General features: G+C 52.1%; 1 protein-coding gene across 1 annotated transcript; it reads right to left on the bottom strand.

The window, feature by feature from the left end:
* Positions 1-1,417: 1,417 nt before the first annotated feature.
* On the bottom strand, positions 1,418-16,769 carry ALLC (allantoicase). Its single transcript, XM_087823804.1, has 11 exons — positions 16,680-16,769; positions 15,208-15,258; positions 13,397-13,484; positions 11,771-11,896; positions 10,145-10,224; positions 8,973-9,105; positions 5,956-6,111; positions 5,504-5,577; positions 4,192-4,300; positions 2,729-2,853; positions 1,418-1,624 (listed from the first exon to the last, which is right to left on the bottom strand). Exons 1-11 carry the CDS (start codon positions 16,767-16,769, stop codon positions 1,418-1,420), a joined length of 1,239 nt encoding a protein of 412 aa, XP_087679930.1.
* Positions 16,770-18,062: the final 1,293 nt, after the last annotated feature.

The raw sequence follows: 18,062 nt of genomic DNA, 5'->3' as shown, positions 1-18,062 counted from the left end.
TGCCCCAAGCCCTGAACGTGGAAATCTCTGCAAAGTAAACGTGGAGATGACACGGCTCACGTGGTGTGTGCAGCTGGGCGGACGGTTTCACTGTTGACTGTGGCCTGGTTTAAATAATGGGTCAGACTCAGGACTGTTTGTCTGAAAAAGGCCTAATTCCTGGTGGGTGCTGAGCACAGGGCTCACCCGGTCACCCATTCCTCACACAGCCATGCCCACTGTCTACCTGCCCAGGTGTCAGGCGTGGGGGAGTCTGACCCGAGTCAGAAAGCCCCGTGTCTGGAAGGACTGACCCTGTAGCTGGGCCTGCCAGCTGCCCAGGAGTAAAGTGATGAAAGTATAGAGAAGTGAAGCGTGTGTGGTTTTGTCACCTGCACCTCCAGGCCGGTGCAACACTTCATTCCTGTGACTCTCCTGTGAGGTGTCAGGACCCCGCTCCCCAGAGGTGGGAACCGGCTCAGCCACGTCAAGGTGCCCTCAGCAGGGCTCAAGGTCACGGTTCATCCCTGGCTGACTTCCCTGCCCCCTCCCTCAGCTCACCCGGAGGAAGCCAGCTGTCTCCTTGAGCAACAGCCACCTCCCCCCTCCTCCTAGATACGATGGAGAAACTAAATATTTTATTAATTTTAACTAGTTTAAATTTAAGTGACCAAGTGTGGCTGGTGGCTCCCAGCTAAGACAGCCCAGACCCAAGTCTCCCTTGTTCCTGCCTGAGGGGAATTGGGTTACTCCTTGCGGGAGTGCGTGGTGCTGCGAAGGTGGACACTCGGAATGCGCCTCCCTCCATTTGAGGACGAGCAGTTCCAGGTGGCCTGTGTCCCTGGGAGAGTCAGTCCCTGTTCTGGGTAAAGATAGGCCAGTCTTTTGAGCTGGAACAAGGAATGATCTATAAATAATGGTTTTGATGGCTTAAACAAACTTTTAAAAACAATAGGCTAGCCCAGCCGGAGTGGCTCAGTGGTTGAGTGTTGACCTATGAACCAGGAGGTCACAGCTCCATTCCCGGTCAGGGCACATGCCTGGGTTGTGGGCTCAGTCCCCAGTAAGGGGTATGCAGGGGACAGTCAGTCAGTGATGTTTCTCTCTCATTAATGTTTCTCTCTCTCTAACCCTCTCCATTCCTCTCTAAAAATCAATAAAAACATATTTTAAATATATGTATTTTTTAAAATGTCATCCTTAAGCAACTACCCGCCGTTCCCAGCTCCAGCCGATTCCTAACCCGCCCCACGCTTCACGGCAACACTGAATTACAGATACCAGCGCAAGTGGCCACTTTATTAAATCACCAGGGATCATACTGATCTGAGAGATGAGCTGCCAGGGACGTCTGAAGGTTCAGGTTTTCAACAAAGCACTCCAAGAGAGGAAGGTGACTCTGTCACTGTGTGTCCAGAACCCAGCAGCTCTGTGTGGGTCAAAGGCTGGACCTGAACCCGGCCTTCACAGAGAACCTCATCATGGGCCTGTCCCGGGGCCGAAGGAGGCAGATGGAGCTGGGGAAGCCCTTGAGGCGCAGGCGGCCGATGCCCCCGTCGGGGCAGATGGTGAGCCTCGCGTGGGTGACCACGTCCTGGAGCTCTGGGGTGAGGCTGTCGAACACCTGGCTCTGGTCGGGAGACAGCTGAAAGAGAGGCGGTGGGAGAGGCCCTGTAATCCCCAGAGGGGCTGCCCACCCGGCACAGCCCCCCGGCTGGGGCTTGGGGGCCTTAAAAAATAAAAGTCATCCACTGACAAGAGCTTGGCTTCCCAGAAATCTGCTGGTGGGAAGGATGCTGGGATGAGACTGACATCAATAGTCAGTCCCTGCCATGACTGTGTTGTTAACAGTCAATTAAGTGCACAAACTGATAAGAAAAAGAAGTGGACAAGGTGTTAGAAGCTGTCACCCATCCTTGTGGGAGCAGCCAGCACCCTCAGCTCTGACCCACAGGGACTCCCTCCCAGATGATTGAAGAAGACACTCTGTCGGCTCAGCCTCCGCCCGCAGTGGATACACTGTTGCAGCTTTCAATAAGCTAGTCACCCTCTCTAAAAGGTCAGTGTGATGCAGAAACATTGTTGCATATATACAGGGTGTCCCGAAACAATGTATACCCACTTTGAATGATTACAAAGTCAGTGTTTATTAACATTTCATTTTCAAAATTTAAAAGAATCTACAGAACTGAATAATCTTTTTTGTCGACGCCTATTTTCAACCGATGACCCTTCTGGTCCAGGCCCTGCTGATCACTGGAAGTAATGGAATCACAAAGATCAAGAATCATTTCATTCAGTATCTGTGGGCCCTCAATTCATCCACTGTTGATGGTTTTGTACCATAAACTTTATCTTTTATGTATCCCCATTAAGAAAAAAAATCTAGTGGCACTTTAGGATAAATTTTCTTTGTTCAAAGCTTAGTCTGGCTTCACCCACTATTTCAAATCAGTTAAACCTGAAAAGGAATGAAAATTAAGTGAGTTATCAGCTGTTAAAGTGCATACACCTTTTGGAACGCCCTGTATATATTCTTTGCACATGGTGATTTACAACCAAATCTGATCGTTAGATATGCAGAAGTATGAAGAGTGGAGCCCTCCTTTTTATTATGTAAATGTGCAGGTAAGGTTTTGAAAGGCTTGGTGGCATTACTAGTAAACTGAGCGGGAGGTCTGGGGTCGTATGGGGCCTCCGGAAAGCAAGTGTGGGGGCCGGGCCCAGACAGGCCGGGCTGGTCCTGCACCTTCGTGACTGGGAGCAGCGATTTCCACCTGTGGCTGGGAAGGTCCCACTTTTGCCTGATCATGTCGTCTTCCTCGTGGGTCGTCAGGATGCAGCCATCCAAGGTGCAGCTGGCCGGAGAGTTGCCTGTAGGAGCAGAATGAAGAGTGACTTTCTCCCTCGGCACAGTTTGAATCTAAAAACAAAACAAACAGCCCGGCCGGCGTGGCTCAGCGGTTGAACATCGACCTAGGATCCGGGAGATCGAGGTTCGATTCCCTATCAGGGCACATGCCCAGGTTGCGGGCTCGATCCCCAGTCGTGGACGTGCAGGAGGCAGCCGATCAATGACTCTCATCATTGATGTTTCTCTCTCTCTCTCCCTCTCCCTTCCTCTCTCTAAAATCAATAAACATATATTTTAAAAAAATAAAAACAAAACAGAAACAGACTCATAGAAACAGAGACCAGAGGGATGGTTACCAGAAGGGAGGGGTTGGGGTGGGCACATAGTCAACAGCATTGTGATAAGTTTACACAGAGACAGCTGATTGCTAGAATTAGTGGGGTGATCACATTTAAGGTATAAAAATGTCAAATCACTGTATTGTACACCTGAAGCTAATATAACCAATAGATGATTGTATACCAACTATACTTAAATAAAAATAATTTTTAAAAAAACTTCTGCCCAGAAGTGACACTAAAAAACTAACAGTCTTCCAAAAACTAGTTACGATCAAGACTCCTTGAAATAATTAACTTCCGTCCACGACCACTGAAGGGGGATCTCTTCCTAAGCACACCCGGGGCCTTGAAACAATTGCTAATAATTGAGAGGAGACATTTAAAAATCAGGCATCCCGAATATGCGTGTAAACCACCACCCTTCACTCAGAGACACCAAACAACTGTGAGGCACAATATTTATCAAAATTTCACCTACAAATATAAAAGTTGAGTAAACTCTTTCGAACTTCCTTAATGACACACGAAGATATTTGATAAGAAAGTAAGTATAGAAAATCAGGGGTGGTTGCCCAAATATTTTTTTTACTATGGAAGTGAATGATTTTAAACGTGTAGCCCCCTTGCCCTAAAAGTCCAGCCGAGGGAAGAAATGGTGTCATCAGTCCCCCGCCCCCATCCGCTTCAGCTCCCTCCCCGCAGGAAGACGCCTCCATCCGGCTCTCGTGACCTGACCCCGGAGCGTCTCCTGTTCCGAATGGGATTCGGGGCCCTGCAGTCAAGAGCCTCACAGCACCGTAGAGTCTCCTGTGAGTTTGGGGGGTCACCCAGTTCAACTCTGACATCTTATAACCGGGGAAACAGAGCACAGAGAGTTAAAGTAACTTACTCCAAGTTACCCGCAGGGGAGTGGAAAGGCCGGGCCCACCCGGTCCTGAGCCCCACCCCACAGGAGCCTGGGCTTTGTCCCCAGCACACCGCCGGTTAAGCTGCACGTCCCCCTGGCTTTACGTTTACCTTTAAAGTGCGTTGTGTCCACTTCGATCTGAGTTATCACCCCAGGATGTGCCAGTCGGAAAACGGCCCACTCGCCGCCGGGAACAAGCAGCTCGCCGTCCTCCCCACTCTGGAATTCAAGCGGAAACGGGTGACCAGCCGGCGCCTCAGGACCCACCTGAGACCGGCAGTGAACAGTGTGGACACGGACCTGCTGCTTCCTTCATTCCTTACTACAATGCGTGTTGTGACCCGGGGTGTGCGTTTCCGTGTCGGTTGCCGCTTCGCTGTCACTCCTTAAACGCCTCGTGCTGGCTCCTGTGTTCGCTGGGTAGCTGGTAAATGTTTACAAATGTCTAGTACGATTTTTATGTCAGTTATAAATTCACGCAGGATGCCGCGCACAGCGGGCCTCTCGTCAGTGTGTTCTGACCTTCGAGTAGACAGGTTCTCGGTCAGATTTAAACCGAAATATCTGATCTGCCTTCAAACCTTAGGCCGTAGCGAGGAGAGCTCATTCATTTATATCCGGAAGCGTTGGGAGACGTGAAAGCTAACCCGAGAAAGAGGTGTTTCCGACTAAGCTGTCGGTGGCATTTACAAATTGGAAGGTGGTTTTTTTATTTCGCTTTTGTCTTGATTTTCTTTTTTTTAACATATATTTTTTAATCTCACCCGAGGATATTTTTTCCATTGCTTTTCAGAAAGAGTGGAAGGGAGAGAGGGAGAGAAACATCGATGTGCGAGAGACACCGACTGGTCGCCTCCTGCATGTGCCTAACCGGGGCCAGGGACCGAGCCTGCAACCGAGTCCGCGCCCTTGGCCGGAATCGAACCCAGGACCCTTCCGCCCCGGGGCCGACGCTCCAACCACCGAGCCAGCCGGCCGGGGCCGTCCTGATTTTATCTCAGGTTAGCGACCAGCCAAGTGAAACAGCCGAGCAGTCTCGAGAGTCTCCGTCTGTCACACGTTCCCACAGGGGCCTCATCCAGGGACACACAGATTTAAAAACGACTTTTCCCCCAGGTCTATCCATACACCTACCCAGGAGTTATACCATCACCTTGTAGGTCGATTCTCCTGTTTCGTTAGGGAAACGAGGAGCTGTTCCAGCACGCACCTGAGCGGGTGGCGAGGACGTGCGTGTTCGGCCTGCGGGGCCTCTGCCCGATGCCGTAAAGCAGCAGCGGGGGGGGGGGGGGGGGTTGGAAAACGCGGAGAAGTGGTGAGATTTAGAGGAAAGCGTAAGAGGGTCGCAGGGAAGCATTGCCTTGATGTGAGCTGAAAGCCGCCGCTTTTTAGAGAGTAAACCACGGCGGGCTCTGCCCTCACCTCCAGCACCGGCGGCCTGTCGGGCCTCCTGGCCGTCACCCAGCCGTCGGCCGCGGACTTGGGCGGGTCGGCTCCTGCGGGGGAAAGCGGGGTGCGTCGCTGAGCGGGGTGCGCTGAGTGGGGTGGCTGTGAGCCTGAGCTCACCGGGGTGAGGACATCACCGACCCCGAGCACCTGGGCCCTGCTGCATAAATTACTTCCACTTTAGTTCAGGTTCCTGCAAAGTCACGTACAACCACAGGGCCAGTGAATTATACTTTATCTTTTACACCAAATTACAAAGGAAAACGGCTCCTGTCTTACTTCATGTCAGGAGGCACCAAATCCTACATATGGACCCTTAGTCTCGTCGGCTTCCAGGCCTCGAGATGGCCCCGTCATAGACTACGGGGTGTTTAATGCCAGTGCCCAGACCTCCCCAGCACAAGCCAGCCTCGAGCGCGTCGTCTCACCTATCATTTTGTTGGGGTGCCCAAAATGCGCGTTACTAAATCCTACACAGGCACCCCCGCAAGCCATGGCCACCAGGTCTATCGGTTCCGTGGGATCGGTAGCAGCCCAGTCTTTGTGTCCAATGCCGTAAACCCTGAGACGTGCGACTCCACCATCTGGAAAGAGAAGGTGCCTCGGTCACTGTTTAGTTGGAAAAGTAACTGTTTGTGGATCATAAACTGCAAAATTCCTTCACACTTAGCAGCTTCGATTCACAAATACACCAAGCGCACTGCCCCGGGGCCTTTGCACGTGCCAGTCCTTTGTCCTGGAACAACTTTTCCAGCTCTCCAAAGGCAGGCTTCTTCTGAGGTCTCACCTTACGTGCCATGGCCTCAGAAATGCCGCCCTCTCATGCTCGGACACCTCCTCCCCACTTCACCTGCCCCCACCGGCCTCCCAGGTTAAGTTTATCATCTCCACTCCCCCGCCCCCCACATACTTACTCCATAGACTAATCACAGTCTGAAGTTATCTTGGTTTTTACTTAAGTCCCTGCTAATGTGTCTCCCAAACACCAGAATATAAAATCGTTGAGGCCAGGGTCATTGCCTGTCTCACTCCCTCTGTTCTCTCTACCTAGAACCAGTCCTGGCACGTAGTAGGAGGTCATTTTTATTGAATTAATAACTCCAGAAAAGTCAAAAACCCAAACATTGGATTGGTATGTAGAGCAATTTATGCCCAGGGCAGGGTTGAAAAAGAGAGCAATCAGATGGCAATTAGAGGAGCAATTGTGGGTGTGGTTAGGGAAGGAGACAGTCAGAGAGCGTGTGGCCAAAACTGTCACCTCAGGGCCACTGCGGGCACCAAGGCCGGGGCCCGAGGAAAGCGTCGGCGCTCCCCACGGTGGGGGGAGGTGGTGTCCACTAACCACACAGCCAGGAGCCAGTGAAGACACAGCAGCACCTGGGAGGGAGGGGGCGTCTGTCATTATTCTAATAGAAGGTACAAACACTACTTCCTCTCCCTTCTTCAAGTGCCTAAAAAACCAATCGTATAAAATAGTATGTGTTCCATGTACTGATGGGCTTATAATATAAAGACATGAAATCTATGTGCGATCTATTTATCAGTAATCGCACAGAGCAGGTTGTTGGGAGCACAGCTGCACTGGGCTAAGGAAATGACCACATGGAAACTCAAACCCGCAGAATCAGTGAAGAAAACCAGAAATGATAACTAGGAAGGTTAATATAACTAAACTTGGGTAAACAGAAGAGTTATTAATTCAGTAAGTATAGACCAGCTCTCCTTTCTTCTCCCAGCCTTTTCAGAAGACATGAAATTATATAAACAATTGTAACAATGTATCACTGGGTTCATAACACTTATAGATGGACTTTGTATAACAGTAATGCCACCAAAAGGGGGGAAGAAAGTAGAGCTGTATAAGAGTAATGCTTCTAAAAAGAAATAAGAATAAAATAAAAAATCATTAAGAAATTAAAATGCAGAAATAAACCCATGTGTCCCTAAGTGAACTAATTTTTGACAAGCGGCCAAAGTCATCCACTTATGAAAGAGGAGTCTTCTCAAAGGTGGTCCTTAGACAGCTGGTATCCACATGCGAAAATGAAGTTGAATCCCTGCCTCACAGCACATACAGAAAATTAACTCAAAGTTTATCAAAGGCCTAAATCTAAAAGCCTAAAGTAATCAACTCTTAAAAGAAAACACGGGGGGTTTCTTCGTGGCCTGAGATTTGACAGTGATTTCCTAAATGACTCCAAAGCATGAGCAACGTAAGAAAAACACACATACTTCATCCAAGTTAAGAACCGTTGCGCTTCAAACGACGCCATCAAGAAGGTGAGAGGACATCCAACAGAACCGGAGGAAATATTTGCAAATCATATATCAGGTGAAGAGTTTGTACTTAGAAAACAGGGAGACCTGTTCTAACTCAACAATAAAAGGCAAAAACCCAATTCAAGAATGGGCTAAAGCTCTGGACAGACCGTTTTCCCAAAGAAACTACACTAGCAGACAATTAAGCAGCTGAAAAAAATCCTCAACATCATCAGCGCCAGGGAAATGCAGACGGAAACCACAGTGAGACAGCACCGCAGGTCCCGTAGGTCAGCTGCAATCAAGGAGCCAGGTCAGCCCGGCCGGTGTGGCTCAGTGTTTGACTGCGGACCCATGAACCAGGAGGTCCTGGGTTCGATTCCCGGTCAGGGCGCATGCCTGGGCCTCGGGCTGGATCCCCAGTCGGGGGCAAGCAAGAGGCAGCCCATCAATGTATCTCTCTCATCAATGTTTCTCTCTCTCTCCCTCTCCCTTCCTCTCTCTAAAAGTCAATAGAAATGTTTTTTTTAAAAAAAGGGAAAGAGTATTGGCACATCCTAAACACAAGCCTTGAAAACATTATGCTAAGTGAGAGAAGCCAGTCACAAACAACCATTTATATGAAATGTCCAGAGCAGTGGACACAGAAAGCAGGTCAGTGGCTGGTCGGAGCTGGCGGAGGGGAGGGTGGACAGCTGCCGGGTCTGGGGTTTCTTTCCGAGATGGTACAAGTGTCCCAATGCTGACTATGGTGACGGTTACACATATTCTATATATTTCTACAGCCTTTAAACCTCATACTATAAGGCACTGGATTGCACCATTTAAGTGGATGCGTTGCATGGTTCGTGAATTACAACAGAGCAGTTATGAAGTAAAATTAAATGGGGGTCATTTGTACGCACCCCTTCAGCTGCTGGCACACCTGTGAAACAGAAACTCTTAGGCGACATCCAGCCTAATACACCTTAGTTCCATCGTGTACTAACTTACTCCATAGCTTTTGACAACTCCCTATGGGTGGATGGGTTAAAACAAGAATTTCTTAGAGAACAGGAAGAGCAAACTATACCCTTAAAGTGACCGGTGACCAAGAAAGAAAGGGTGACTGCATTTGGTACTTTTAAACCTGCCGACATTAAGAAGCCAAAGAAAGGACCTGGAGATGGGTCGGCGTCGTCTTTACCTGGGAAAATGTTGAGTCTCAGGTGAGTCCATGTCTGCTGGGAATTAACCAGGAAATAATTGTGGCTGGAGGCAGGCTTCCCGGGTCTCAGCTCCGTCATGGGAACCAAGAAATCCCAGGCGCTGGACTTCAGCTGGCAACAGATATAAAAGTGTCGGCCACGGCCCCAGGGAGCAACAATTCTCCCACCCTAGATCCCCTGTGGGGCTCACGGGGTGGAGGGACTCTAACGGGGAAACGTCATTAAAAATAGTGATAAAGGTAGGTCCCTGGTCTAATAAACGCCCTGATCAAAACAGCCACAGGGCCAGGGCTGAGATCCCTCCAGATGCCTTCCCATTTATTCTCAGAAAGGAGAGACGGGAACAGTGTCTTGAACATTAAAGTAAAAACCAGGCCTAGCCCTGGCCAGTTTGGCTCAGTGGGTAGAGCGCCGGCCCACAGACTGCAGGGTCCCGGGTTTGATTCCAGCCAAGGGCACAGACCTCGGTTCCAGGCTCGATCCCCGGCCCGGACAAGTAAGGGAGGCAACCAATCTATCTCTCTCTTTTTCTCTCTCTCCCCCACTCTCTCTGAAACGCAATGGAAAATATCTTCGGGTCAGGACTTAAAAAAACCAGGGCTGTTCCCATGGGCCACCGGTCTGGGTACCTGGTCTGGCCTGATCCCTGCAACACTTTCTCTAGCTCAGTGCTTCCCTCACAGGAGAACCTCTCTGGTGTGACTGTTATTTCCTAGTCTGTTGCAGATCAACACTTTGGTAAAACACAATATGAATTGATTACTGGACAAATAAACATTAAAAAACAAGATGTACCAAAACACAGCCCCAAACTGTTCATTTTATTAAATTCGTTGGGCAGCAAGTTCCTTTGTCAAATGCCTATAAAAAGTATTTTACTCTGTCAGTTTCTGCTTTTGTCTCCATGGGTCAGTGGGTCAGCAGACTGCCCGGTGAGAAGCGCTGCCCTAGGCCCCACGGCCACGGCCTTCCCTCGAGCACCAGCTGCACGGGCCACGGACAAACCGTCGGCGAGGTCACATGGGGCAGGTGCGCGAGGCGAGGCTGCCAGGCGCGTGTCCCCTTGGTGGCCGGGCACGCAGAGCAGCTCCCTGATGTCTTCACAGTCCCTGGTGAGACCCGCCCAGCCCTGTCCTGGAGGCCTACGCACCTCAGCAATAGCTTCAAACTCCTCCGGGGTGGCGGCCAGTCCCATCCTGACTCCTCTTTCTGCGATTTTCGGTTCTTTGTCTGCAGTTAGAGCAATTGTTAGGAATAGGGCCCACGTTCAAACTCAGAAAGAACATGCGCTCTCAGTGGGTGCTACGGAAATTTTCATTTTGCCAAATAACACTAATAATATCACTTTTTTTTTTAATGTCTTTATTGATTTCAGAGGGAGAGAAAGAGAGAAACACCAATGATGAGAATCATTGATCGGCTGCCTCCTGCATGCCCCCTGCTAGGATTGAGCCCACAACCCAGGCATGTGCCCTGACCAGGAATCGAACCCCAATCGCCTGGATCCTAGGTCGATGCTCAACCTCTGAGCCAATGCAACTGGGCTGATATCGCTTCTTAAGCCAGACTATCAGATGACCAGGGTAACAGGCACCCTTGCGGAAGGTCCTCAATACTTGAAATACTAACAGCAATTTCAAGAGTAGCACAATACACCTGGTAGTATGTTTGCTCATCAAAATAGTAACTATTTCCAAGTTAAGTCAAAGTCAAACAAACTTATCACACGACAAGATTTTTCAAGAGTTGGCACCTGGCGAGGTCGGTTTGAGAAACTGCTTCCCCGGGAGCATCCCTACCACGGATCTGTGGGTGAGAAATGGGGGCTCTCACGGACGACAGGCTGAAAGGCTCGGTCACCTCCCGCTTGGAAAGAACCTCTTCCATCATCATTTACACACCCAGGTTCCCTGCTGTCTCTCAGGAGAGGAGCCTCAGGTGCTACAGAGCTTTTAGCACAAATTCGCCAGCTGACACGAGGTATCTTCCCTGCATGCCCGTCTGTACACACACAATGGCTCTAACTTCTCAAAAATTAATTCTGGGCCCTGGCCGGTTTGGCTCAGTGGTTAGAGCATCGGCCTTCAGACTGAAGGGTCCCAGGTTCGATTCCAGCCAAGAGCAAGCACCTGGGTTGCAGGCTTGATCCCCAGTCCCCATTGAGGTAAGTGCAGGAGGCCACCAAGGTCTCTCTCACATCGATGTTTCTCTCTCTCTGAAAAGCAATGGAAAAAATATCCTTGGGTGAAGGTTAAAAAGTAAAAAAATTAATTCAGGGACTGACATCAGATGATGCCCATGAAAGGACCGGAAAAAACAGGCCTACTTAAGGAGCCACAGGACTCCCAGGGTGCAGCCTCCCACATGCAGGAGGAGCCCCTGAAAGCCCGTGGCTGCTGCGTCATCGTGGGAGCGGCTGGTGCCACTGGCCCCACGGCTGGCTCAGACCTGGCTCCCCATCCTGCAGACCCTCTAGGCCACCCTGCCACCCTCCCCAGCAACCACCCGGGACCCCTCCCGGTGACTCGTGGGGCCTCTGGGTGAGGCCTGAAGAGTGAGGATATAATGCAAACTAAACCGGGGCCAAGAACATTGCTTGGCTAAAAATCAAAAATCACAGAGCACGGCTATTGGGAATCCAAACTCACAAGCTCATGGCAGCCAAATGGCCTTGACCAGCTGCCCAGCCTGCCTGGGTTGGAAACGCATGGTCAGGCAGTCGGATGAGCCTCACGACCCCACAGAGCCACCCCCGGGCCCCTGGTCCCCAAGGCACCTTCTCCCACGTTTGCAGCTTGAATTGAAACTCGAGGAGCATAGTCTCCCATGAGGAAAGAAGTGTCCACATCGAAGCCCCGGATCATGCCCTGTATCCCCAGCTTGATGATGCACCAGTCGTGACCTACGGGAGGCAGACGACAGAGGGTCCCCGTTACATCCAAGTCGCCAGGTGAAGCAAATGACCAACAGGAGCCCCTCCTCCCACCACAGGAAAATGAACCCATTACCATCTCTCAGAATGTGGCCCCCGGACCACCGTTCCCCATGGGGATCCCCAGTTCTCCTCAGACCAGAGCACGGATGGGCCTGGGATTCAGAGGGACCAGTGCTGATTCCAGGTCCATCATTTCCTGTGTGTCCTCAGCAAATTGCTTGGCCTCTCTGAGCCTCACTTCTTCCACTGTGATCTGGGAGAGATTAGCTTCCAAAAAGCTTAAACGTGATTGTCCTGTAGGTGGCTCAGCAGGTGGCCTCGCTGTCACCTCAGGCTCAGGGGTCTCCTCTCCTACCCCCACCCAGAACACCCTCTGGTGGGATGTGTGTGCTGAAGTCTAAGAACCCTCAGTTCCGTGTGTCCCTGGGCCCCACCTGCGGTCGGATGCAGGCCCACCTTCCAACATCAGAGGCAGTGGGATCTCATGATGCCCAGAGCACGAGGAAATACAGAGCATTAGAACTACCCAGTATTTCTATAGCACTTGAGACATAGGAATTAGGGCTATAGCCTGTTGCTGGGTTAGTTTGCTTTTACAAGCATTTCTTCCACTTTAAAAGAAGTATTTTGATCAAGACTAAGGAGTAGAGCCCAGCCGGGTGTGGCTCAGCAGTTCCCCGGTCAGGGGCATGCAGGACGCAGCGGAACAATGACTCTCTCATCATTGATGTTTCTCTCTCTCTCTCCCTCTCCCTTCCTCTCTCTGAAATCAATAAAGATATATTTAAAAAAAAAAAAAAAGACTGAGGAGTAGCAACAAATGAAAGTAACATCTTGCCCTGGCCGGTGTGGTTTGTGTATCGGCCGCACAGCAAAAGGCTGCAGGTTCGATCCCGGTCGGGGTGTGTGGGAGGCAACTAATAGATGTTTCTCTCTCTCCCTCCCGCCTTTCCACTCTCTAAAAAAAAAAAAAAAATGGAAAAAATATCCTTGGGTTAGGATTAACAAAAAAAACAAAAAAAAAGTGACACCTTCAGGTGAATAAAAGGCCGTGAGCTCAGTGGCCTACGACAGGCCTTGTCCACTTGCAGGCTTATCTCACCCATTCCGTGGCCTGGGCTAAGGGGAGGAGCCTGTTTCCACAGCAATGGAAGGAAGGAGAAAGGTCTCTGACTGTGGGGGCCAGAGGTGAAGGCACGTCCCACGTGGTGTCTGCACGTGGCCCTCCCCTACCCACAGCCCTCAGCACACGTCACCTTCCCAGCAAATGTTGCATCTCCTTCACGCCTGGTGGCACACAGGTGACCCGGTTTCCACTGCCCCTTCCTGAATGTTCGCAAGGGACATCAGAGGCAAAAGCACCCAAGGGCCCCTTGTTAAAACTGACCCAATATGTGCCCCGGCTCTCCAACAGCTAGCTGTTCTTAAACTTCTCATATCGCACAAACAGAGTCATCCTCTAGTTACCTGGAATCCTTTTTCTTCTGGTCTCCCATCCATCCACCCACTTGCCGAACTCGGTATATTTTTTCTCTTCGAAGCGTGGGCTGTCCCTCTGCAGCAAAGACGCACAGTCAGTAACTAGCATCTGCGCTAGAGCCTGGGCTCCCAGGGTCCTGACCTCTGCACATGGGGACCCTAGGGCATCCTTCCTGGGCCTGAGAGTGCCTGCCCCTCCCTTCCTGCACAGGTAACTCGGTCCACACCAGGTGCCTCCTTATCTTTGGGTCGTCCTCAGAGAAAAAAAGTGCAGCTCTGAGGCCCCAGAGCACAGAACTAACCACTGGGCATCACAGTTAATCCACCGGCCCCACAGATGGTGCAACTCCCACTGCAGTCTGGGGGCCTCCTAAAAGGCCATTGAGCAAGGTGAGAAAGGACAGGTTTCCAAAGCAACCCAGAAAAGACGATTTAGTAAGAAATTTAGCCAAAGTTATATGAAGAGCAGTCCGGGGGATTGGGTCCAGCTGAGCACTTAACCCCAGCATCAGACCCGCTCAGTGCCACCTGAGGAAAAGTAGGGACCCTGGAGTCACTGGGACAAATGGCTGAGCCCCCACTGCTTGTCTGTAAGAGTGGGTACAGTGACTACGCTCCTTGCAGGGTTGCTATGACGTTGAATTGCTTGTAAATCTGTGGAATGGCTAAGTCAAGGTGCATGTGCTTTTACATTTTTCAAAGATAGCCACACGGTAAAATGGTGAAAGTTTTGACATGTATACTGATGTGTGACCTAGAACAAGCCAGTTAACACCTGTGTTCCTCGATTTATGATCGATTTCTCCGAGGACTAAGTTAATATGCACAAGATGCCCTCAGAGGGTCAGAGGTCAACGTGCTCAGGACCCGGCCAGGTCCTGCCCAAAAGAGGAACCTTTCCACCATGTGACCAGACGGCCAGTCACCACGAGGGAGGACAGCATGCGGCCCCAGCCAGGGACCCGGGCTGCAGCCGCACTGGCTGCGCTCGGCTGGTGCCACCTCCCCCCGCGTGAATGCTCACCCCCCACGCTGGTGGGACAGGCCGCAGGGTTCCCACAGAGCTTCCATTTCTGCCCCTAGTGATCAGTATTTTCTCTGCTTTATTTTTAAATAAACATGTCCTTCACTTTTAGTATCAGGCAGGTAAACATTTTCCAAAAAAATGCAAGATGTGTACTTTTCTCCCCAACGCAGATTCTGACCCCCACGTTCCAGGAGCAACAGGTGAGGAACTCAGTAACTTCCCCCATAAACCAATGTGGCCCCAAAGTTCCGTGTGGGGTCCCCGCCTGGATCTGCTGTGTCTCATCCTGAGCCGACACTGACTCCTACCTGCGTCTGCTGTTCGCACGCAGCTCAAGGTGTGCAGCCCTGACTCCGCCCCCACGCCAGCTCATTGGATACAGCCCTGACTCCGCCCCCACGCCAGCTCATTGGATGCAGTCCTGACTCCGCCCCCACGACAGCTCATTGGATGCAGCCCTTACCCCACCCCCACGCCAGCTCGCTGTGTGCAGCTCTGACTCCGCCCCAATGCCAGCTGATTGGATGGCGCCCTCACTCCGCCCCCACACCAGCTCATTGATGCCTTCCTGACTCCGCCCCCATGCCCGCTCATTGGATGCAGCCCTGACTCCGCCCCCCGCCAGCTCATTGGATGCAGCCCTGACTCCGCCCCACGCAGGCTCCCTGCGCACAGCCCTGACTCCGCCCCCACGGTCCCGGGAGGTTAGTTCTCTCGCCGCCCAGCGCCCCTCCCGCCAGCACCGCGCGTCCCGCAGGCCCACGAACAGCACCTTTAGAAGGTTTTCTGCAGGAGCAAAAAAGTCGTCTGTTGCAAACAAAACCTAGGCAAATAAAGAAGATAAAATAACCATAAATTAAAAACCACTTTATCCATAAATTAAAAACCACGCCCTAGGGAAGCTTTATGAGATGCAGTAAAAGGGAACCGCGAACTCGCCCTGGGGACGAGACACTGTGCACGAAGCTGCAATGCTGTGGGTGCTGAGGTGTCAGCGCCTGCCTCCCGGCGACCTTTTCCTCCCGCCCTCTTCCCTCGCCCCTTGCCATCTGGATGCCAGGCGCTGACTTCTCACACTGGGGAGGGAAATAAGCACCTTTCTTCCTCTCGAGGACCAAGGGCAGGGGGCTCGTGCCCCTCGCACCAGCCTCTGGCCCGGCCTTGAAGGATGCCCTGCGGGCAGGCTGGCTGGGAATTCATCAGCCAAAACAGGACATTTCTGGGTTCCATGCTGCGCCCCAAATTACACTGAGAAAGCAGGTGTGAAATGATTTTCCCAGGAAAAAACGGGCTGCTGGCCATCCTGTCTCACCCGGGACCCAGGGACAGCTGCAGCCTGGAGGGGGCCCAGCGCACTGGCCTGACTCCAGCCCAGAGCCTAAAAGCAGGTGAGGACCTGCTGTGCTGGGGGACCTGCCCTGAGAATGAGTCAGGGTGACACACAGGTGAGCGGACCTGCAGGAGTCCTTGCCCTGCTCCAGGCCTGTCAGGGAAGCGCTCTCCAGCACCTGGGACCTCTCGCGCCTCTGCAGGCTCAGGCTCCCACTCCACCCCACAGACAGCCGGAGTGTTCCGGAAACGCCAAAGCGACTGGTTTGTTTGTGCCCCTGGCGGCACCCTCCGTCTGAAACAACCCCTCACCCCTTCACTCCTTGCCAGCCCCCTCCCCGCTCTGAGCATCACTCACCTGGGAGCTCTTCCCACCCTGCCCCCCAGCTGCCCAGGGACGGAGGTGAGGGCAGGTGTGGGTCTTTCCCTTCACACCACAGTGCCGGCTGCACACTGCAGGTACCTGAGAACCTACGCACGTTCCTGGTATCTTAGCAACTTTGCCCGGTGCTGGCACCTTCCTGGCTTTGTACGTCACTGGGAGCTTAGTGCCGCTGCCCATCGCCAGTGCCTCGGGCCCTCTGCCCGCACCAGCACAGTGTGGCCGCGAGGCCTCCAGGGGGCTCTCACACTAGGTCTGAAGACCGCAGCTTTACACTGTCACAGAACCCACACGGGGATCGTGAATTCTTTTCTCAGGCACAAAATGACCTTTTTAAAAAAAACTTAAGGCAGGGCTGCGCTTGCTCAGAATCTCACCAACTGAAGACAAGTTTTCAGAAGCCTTCTGGGGCCGTGGGCTTCCGAGGGGGAGGTGGGACCTCTGCCTGACTCCTGCTGGCTTCTCTTCGGTGGCGAGTGGGTCCCTAGCGTGGCTTCACTCAGTCTTGTTCCTGCCACGGGACACCTGCTTACCTTTCCTCCCACAGACTCAGACGCCATGTCGATCAGCTGGATGAAGTCCGGAGACCTGGCCAGTTTTCCCTCCCTGGGCGAGTCAGCCATGCTCCCTGGGAGGAGAGGGGCAGGCTCCGTCACCTGGGGCTGTGGGTGAGCAGCCCTCCTGCAGCTCCCAGCCCGAGGTCGAGATGTTCCAACAACACGCATGTCATCAGGCGGGTGTGGCGGGTGCCCCCCACCCAGGGGTCCTCCAGGGTGAATTAAAGGTGACTTCGCACAAACACTGAAACGGGAGGGAATTGGAACAGGGCTTCCTCCACGTGTTTAATAAAATATACAAACCCTGCTGCCACAAAGGCAAGTGAGCTATTATGATTTATAAGAAATCTAGTTGGTCATTCGGATGACCAGTATATATTTTGTATATATTTCATTGTCACCCCAGTTCCTGGCTCGCACCTCCCAAACCCTTGGAGCCTTTTGTTTCAGTATTTGGTCTCTAGTCCCCAGATCCTGAAATCTCTGAGCCACGCAGGCGAAAGGGTGTCGCCACCACTGGATTTACGTTAACAGGGCGACTTTTGGAAAAGCACCTGAGGATGGAGGCTGGCTGCCAGGGGAACTGACCGTAGAGGGTCTGAACTCTCAGCCCCACACCCTGGTCTCCGGGAGTTGTAGCCACTGAGTTAATCAGCGGCACCTGTGAAATGCATGCGCCTCCATAGAAACCCAGACCCGGAGCATTTCAGATCTTGCCCACTGGAATATGTCATCAGTTTGGCCCAAATAAACTCTTTTTTTTTTAAATCCTCACTCAAGGATATTTTTTTTCCATTGATTTTTAGAGAGAGTGGAAGGGAGGGGGAGAGAGAGAAACATCCACCTGAGAAAGACATTGATTAGTTGCCTCCCACACATGCCCTGACCAGGGCCGGGGATTGAACCTACAACCCTTTGGTCCGTGGTCTGGTGCTCAAGCACTGAGCCAAACTGGCCAGGGCTCAAATAAACTCTAACCAAAAAAAAAAAAATTTTTTTAACCCAAAAGCATGGGTTCAGAGACCTTCCGGGTCCATGAAACGTCACGTGGACATTTAGGGACAGCGGCTCCCGGGGAGGAAGCTCCAGCCCCTTTCCCACACCTTGCCCTGTGCATCTCTTCCCTCCGCCTGGGCCTGACTCCCTCCTCTTGCAGTAAACCCGTCCTCCAGTCCGTAAACGCTCCTCTGAGTTCTGTGAGCCCCCTAGAAACCACTCACTCCCAGGCGGGGGCCCTGGGAGCCTGATTCAGAGCCAGCGGGTGGATCACAGGTGGCCTCTGCAGCGGGGGCGGGCTCCTAGGGCTGAGCCAGTCCCGCGGAACCGGCGCAGCGTCTGGGTGGGTGATGTCAGGAGTGC

This window comes from Miniopterus natalensis, chromosome 13 (genome assembly GCF_054644295.1).
Source record: "Miniopterus natalensis isolate mMinNat1 chromosome 13, mMinNat1.hap1, whole genome shotgun sequence".
NCBI lineage: Eukaryota > Metazoa > Chordata > Mammalia > Chiroptera > Miniopteridae > Miniopterus > Miniopterus natalensis.
Note: the sequence above shows the minus strand (reverse complement) of the source record. Positions and strands in the feature narration are given on the sequence as shown.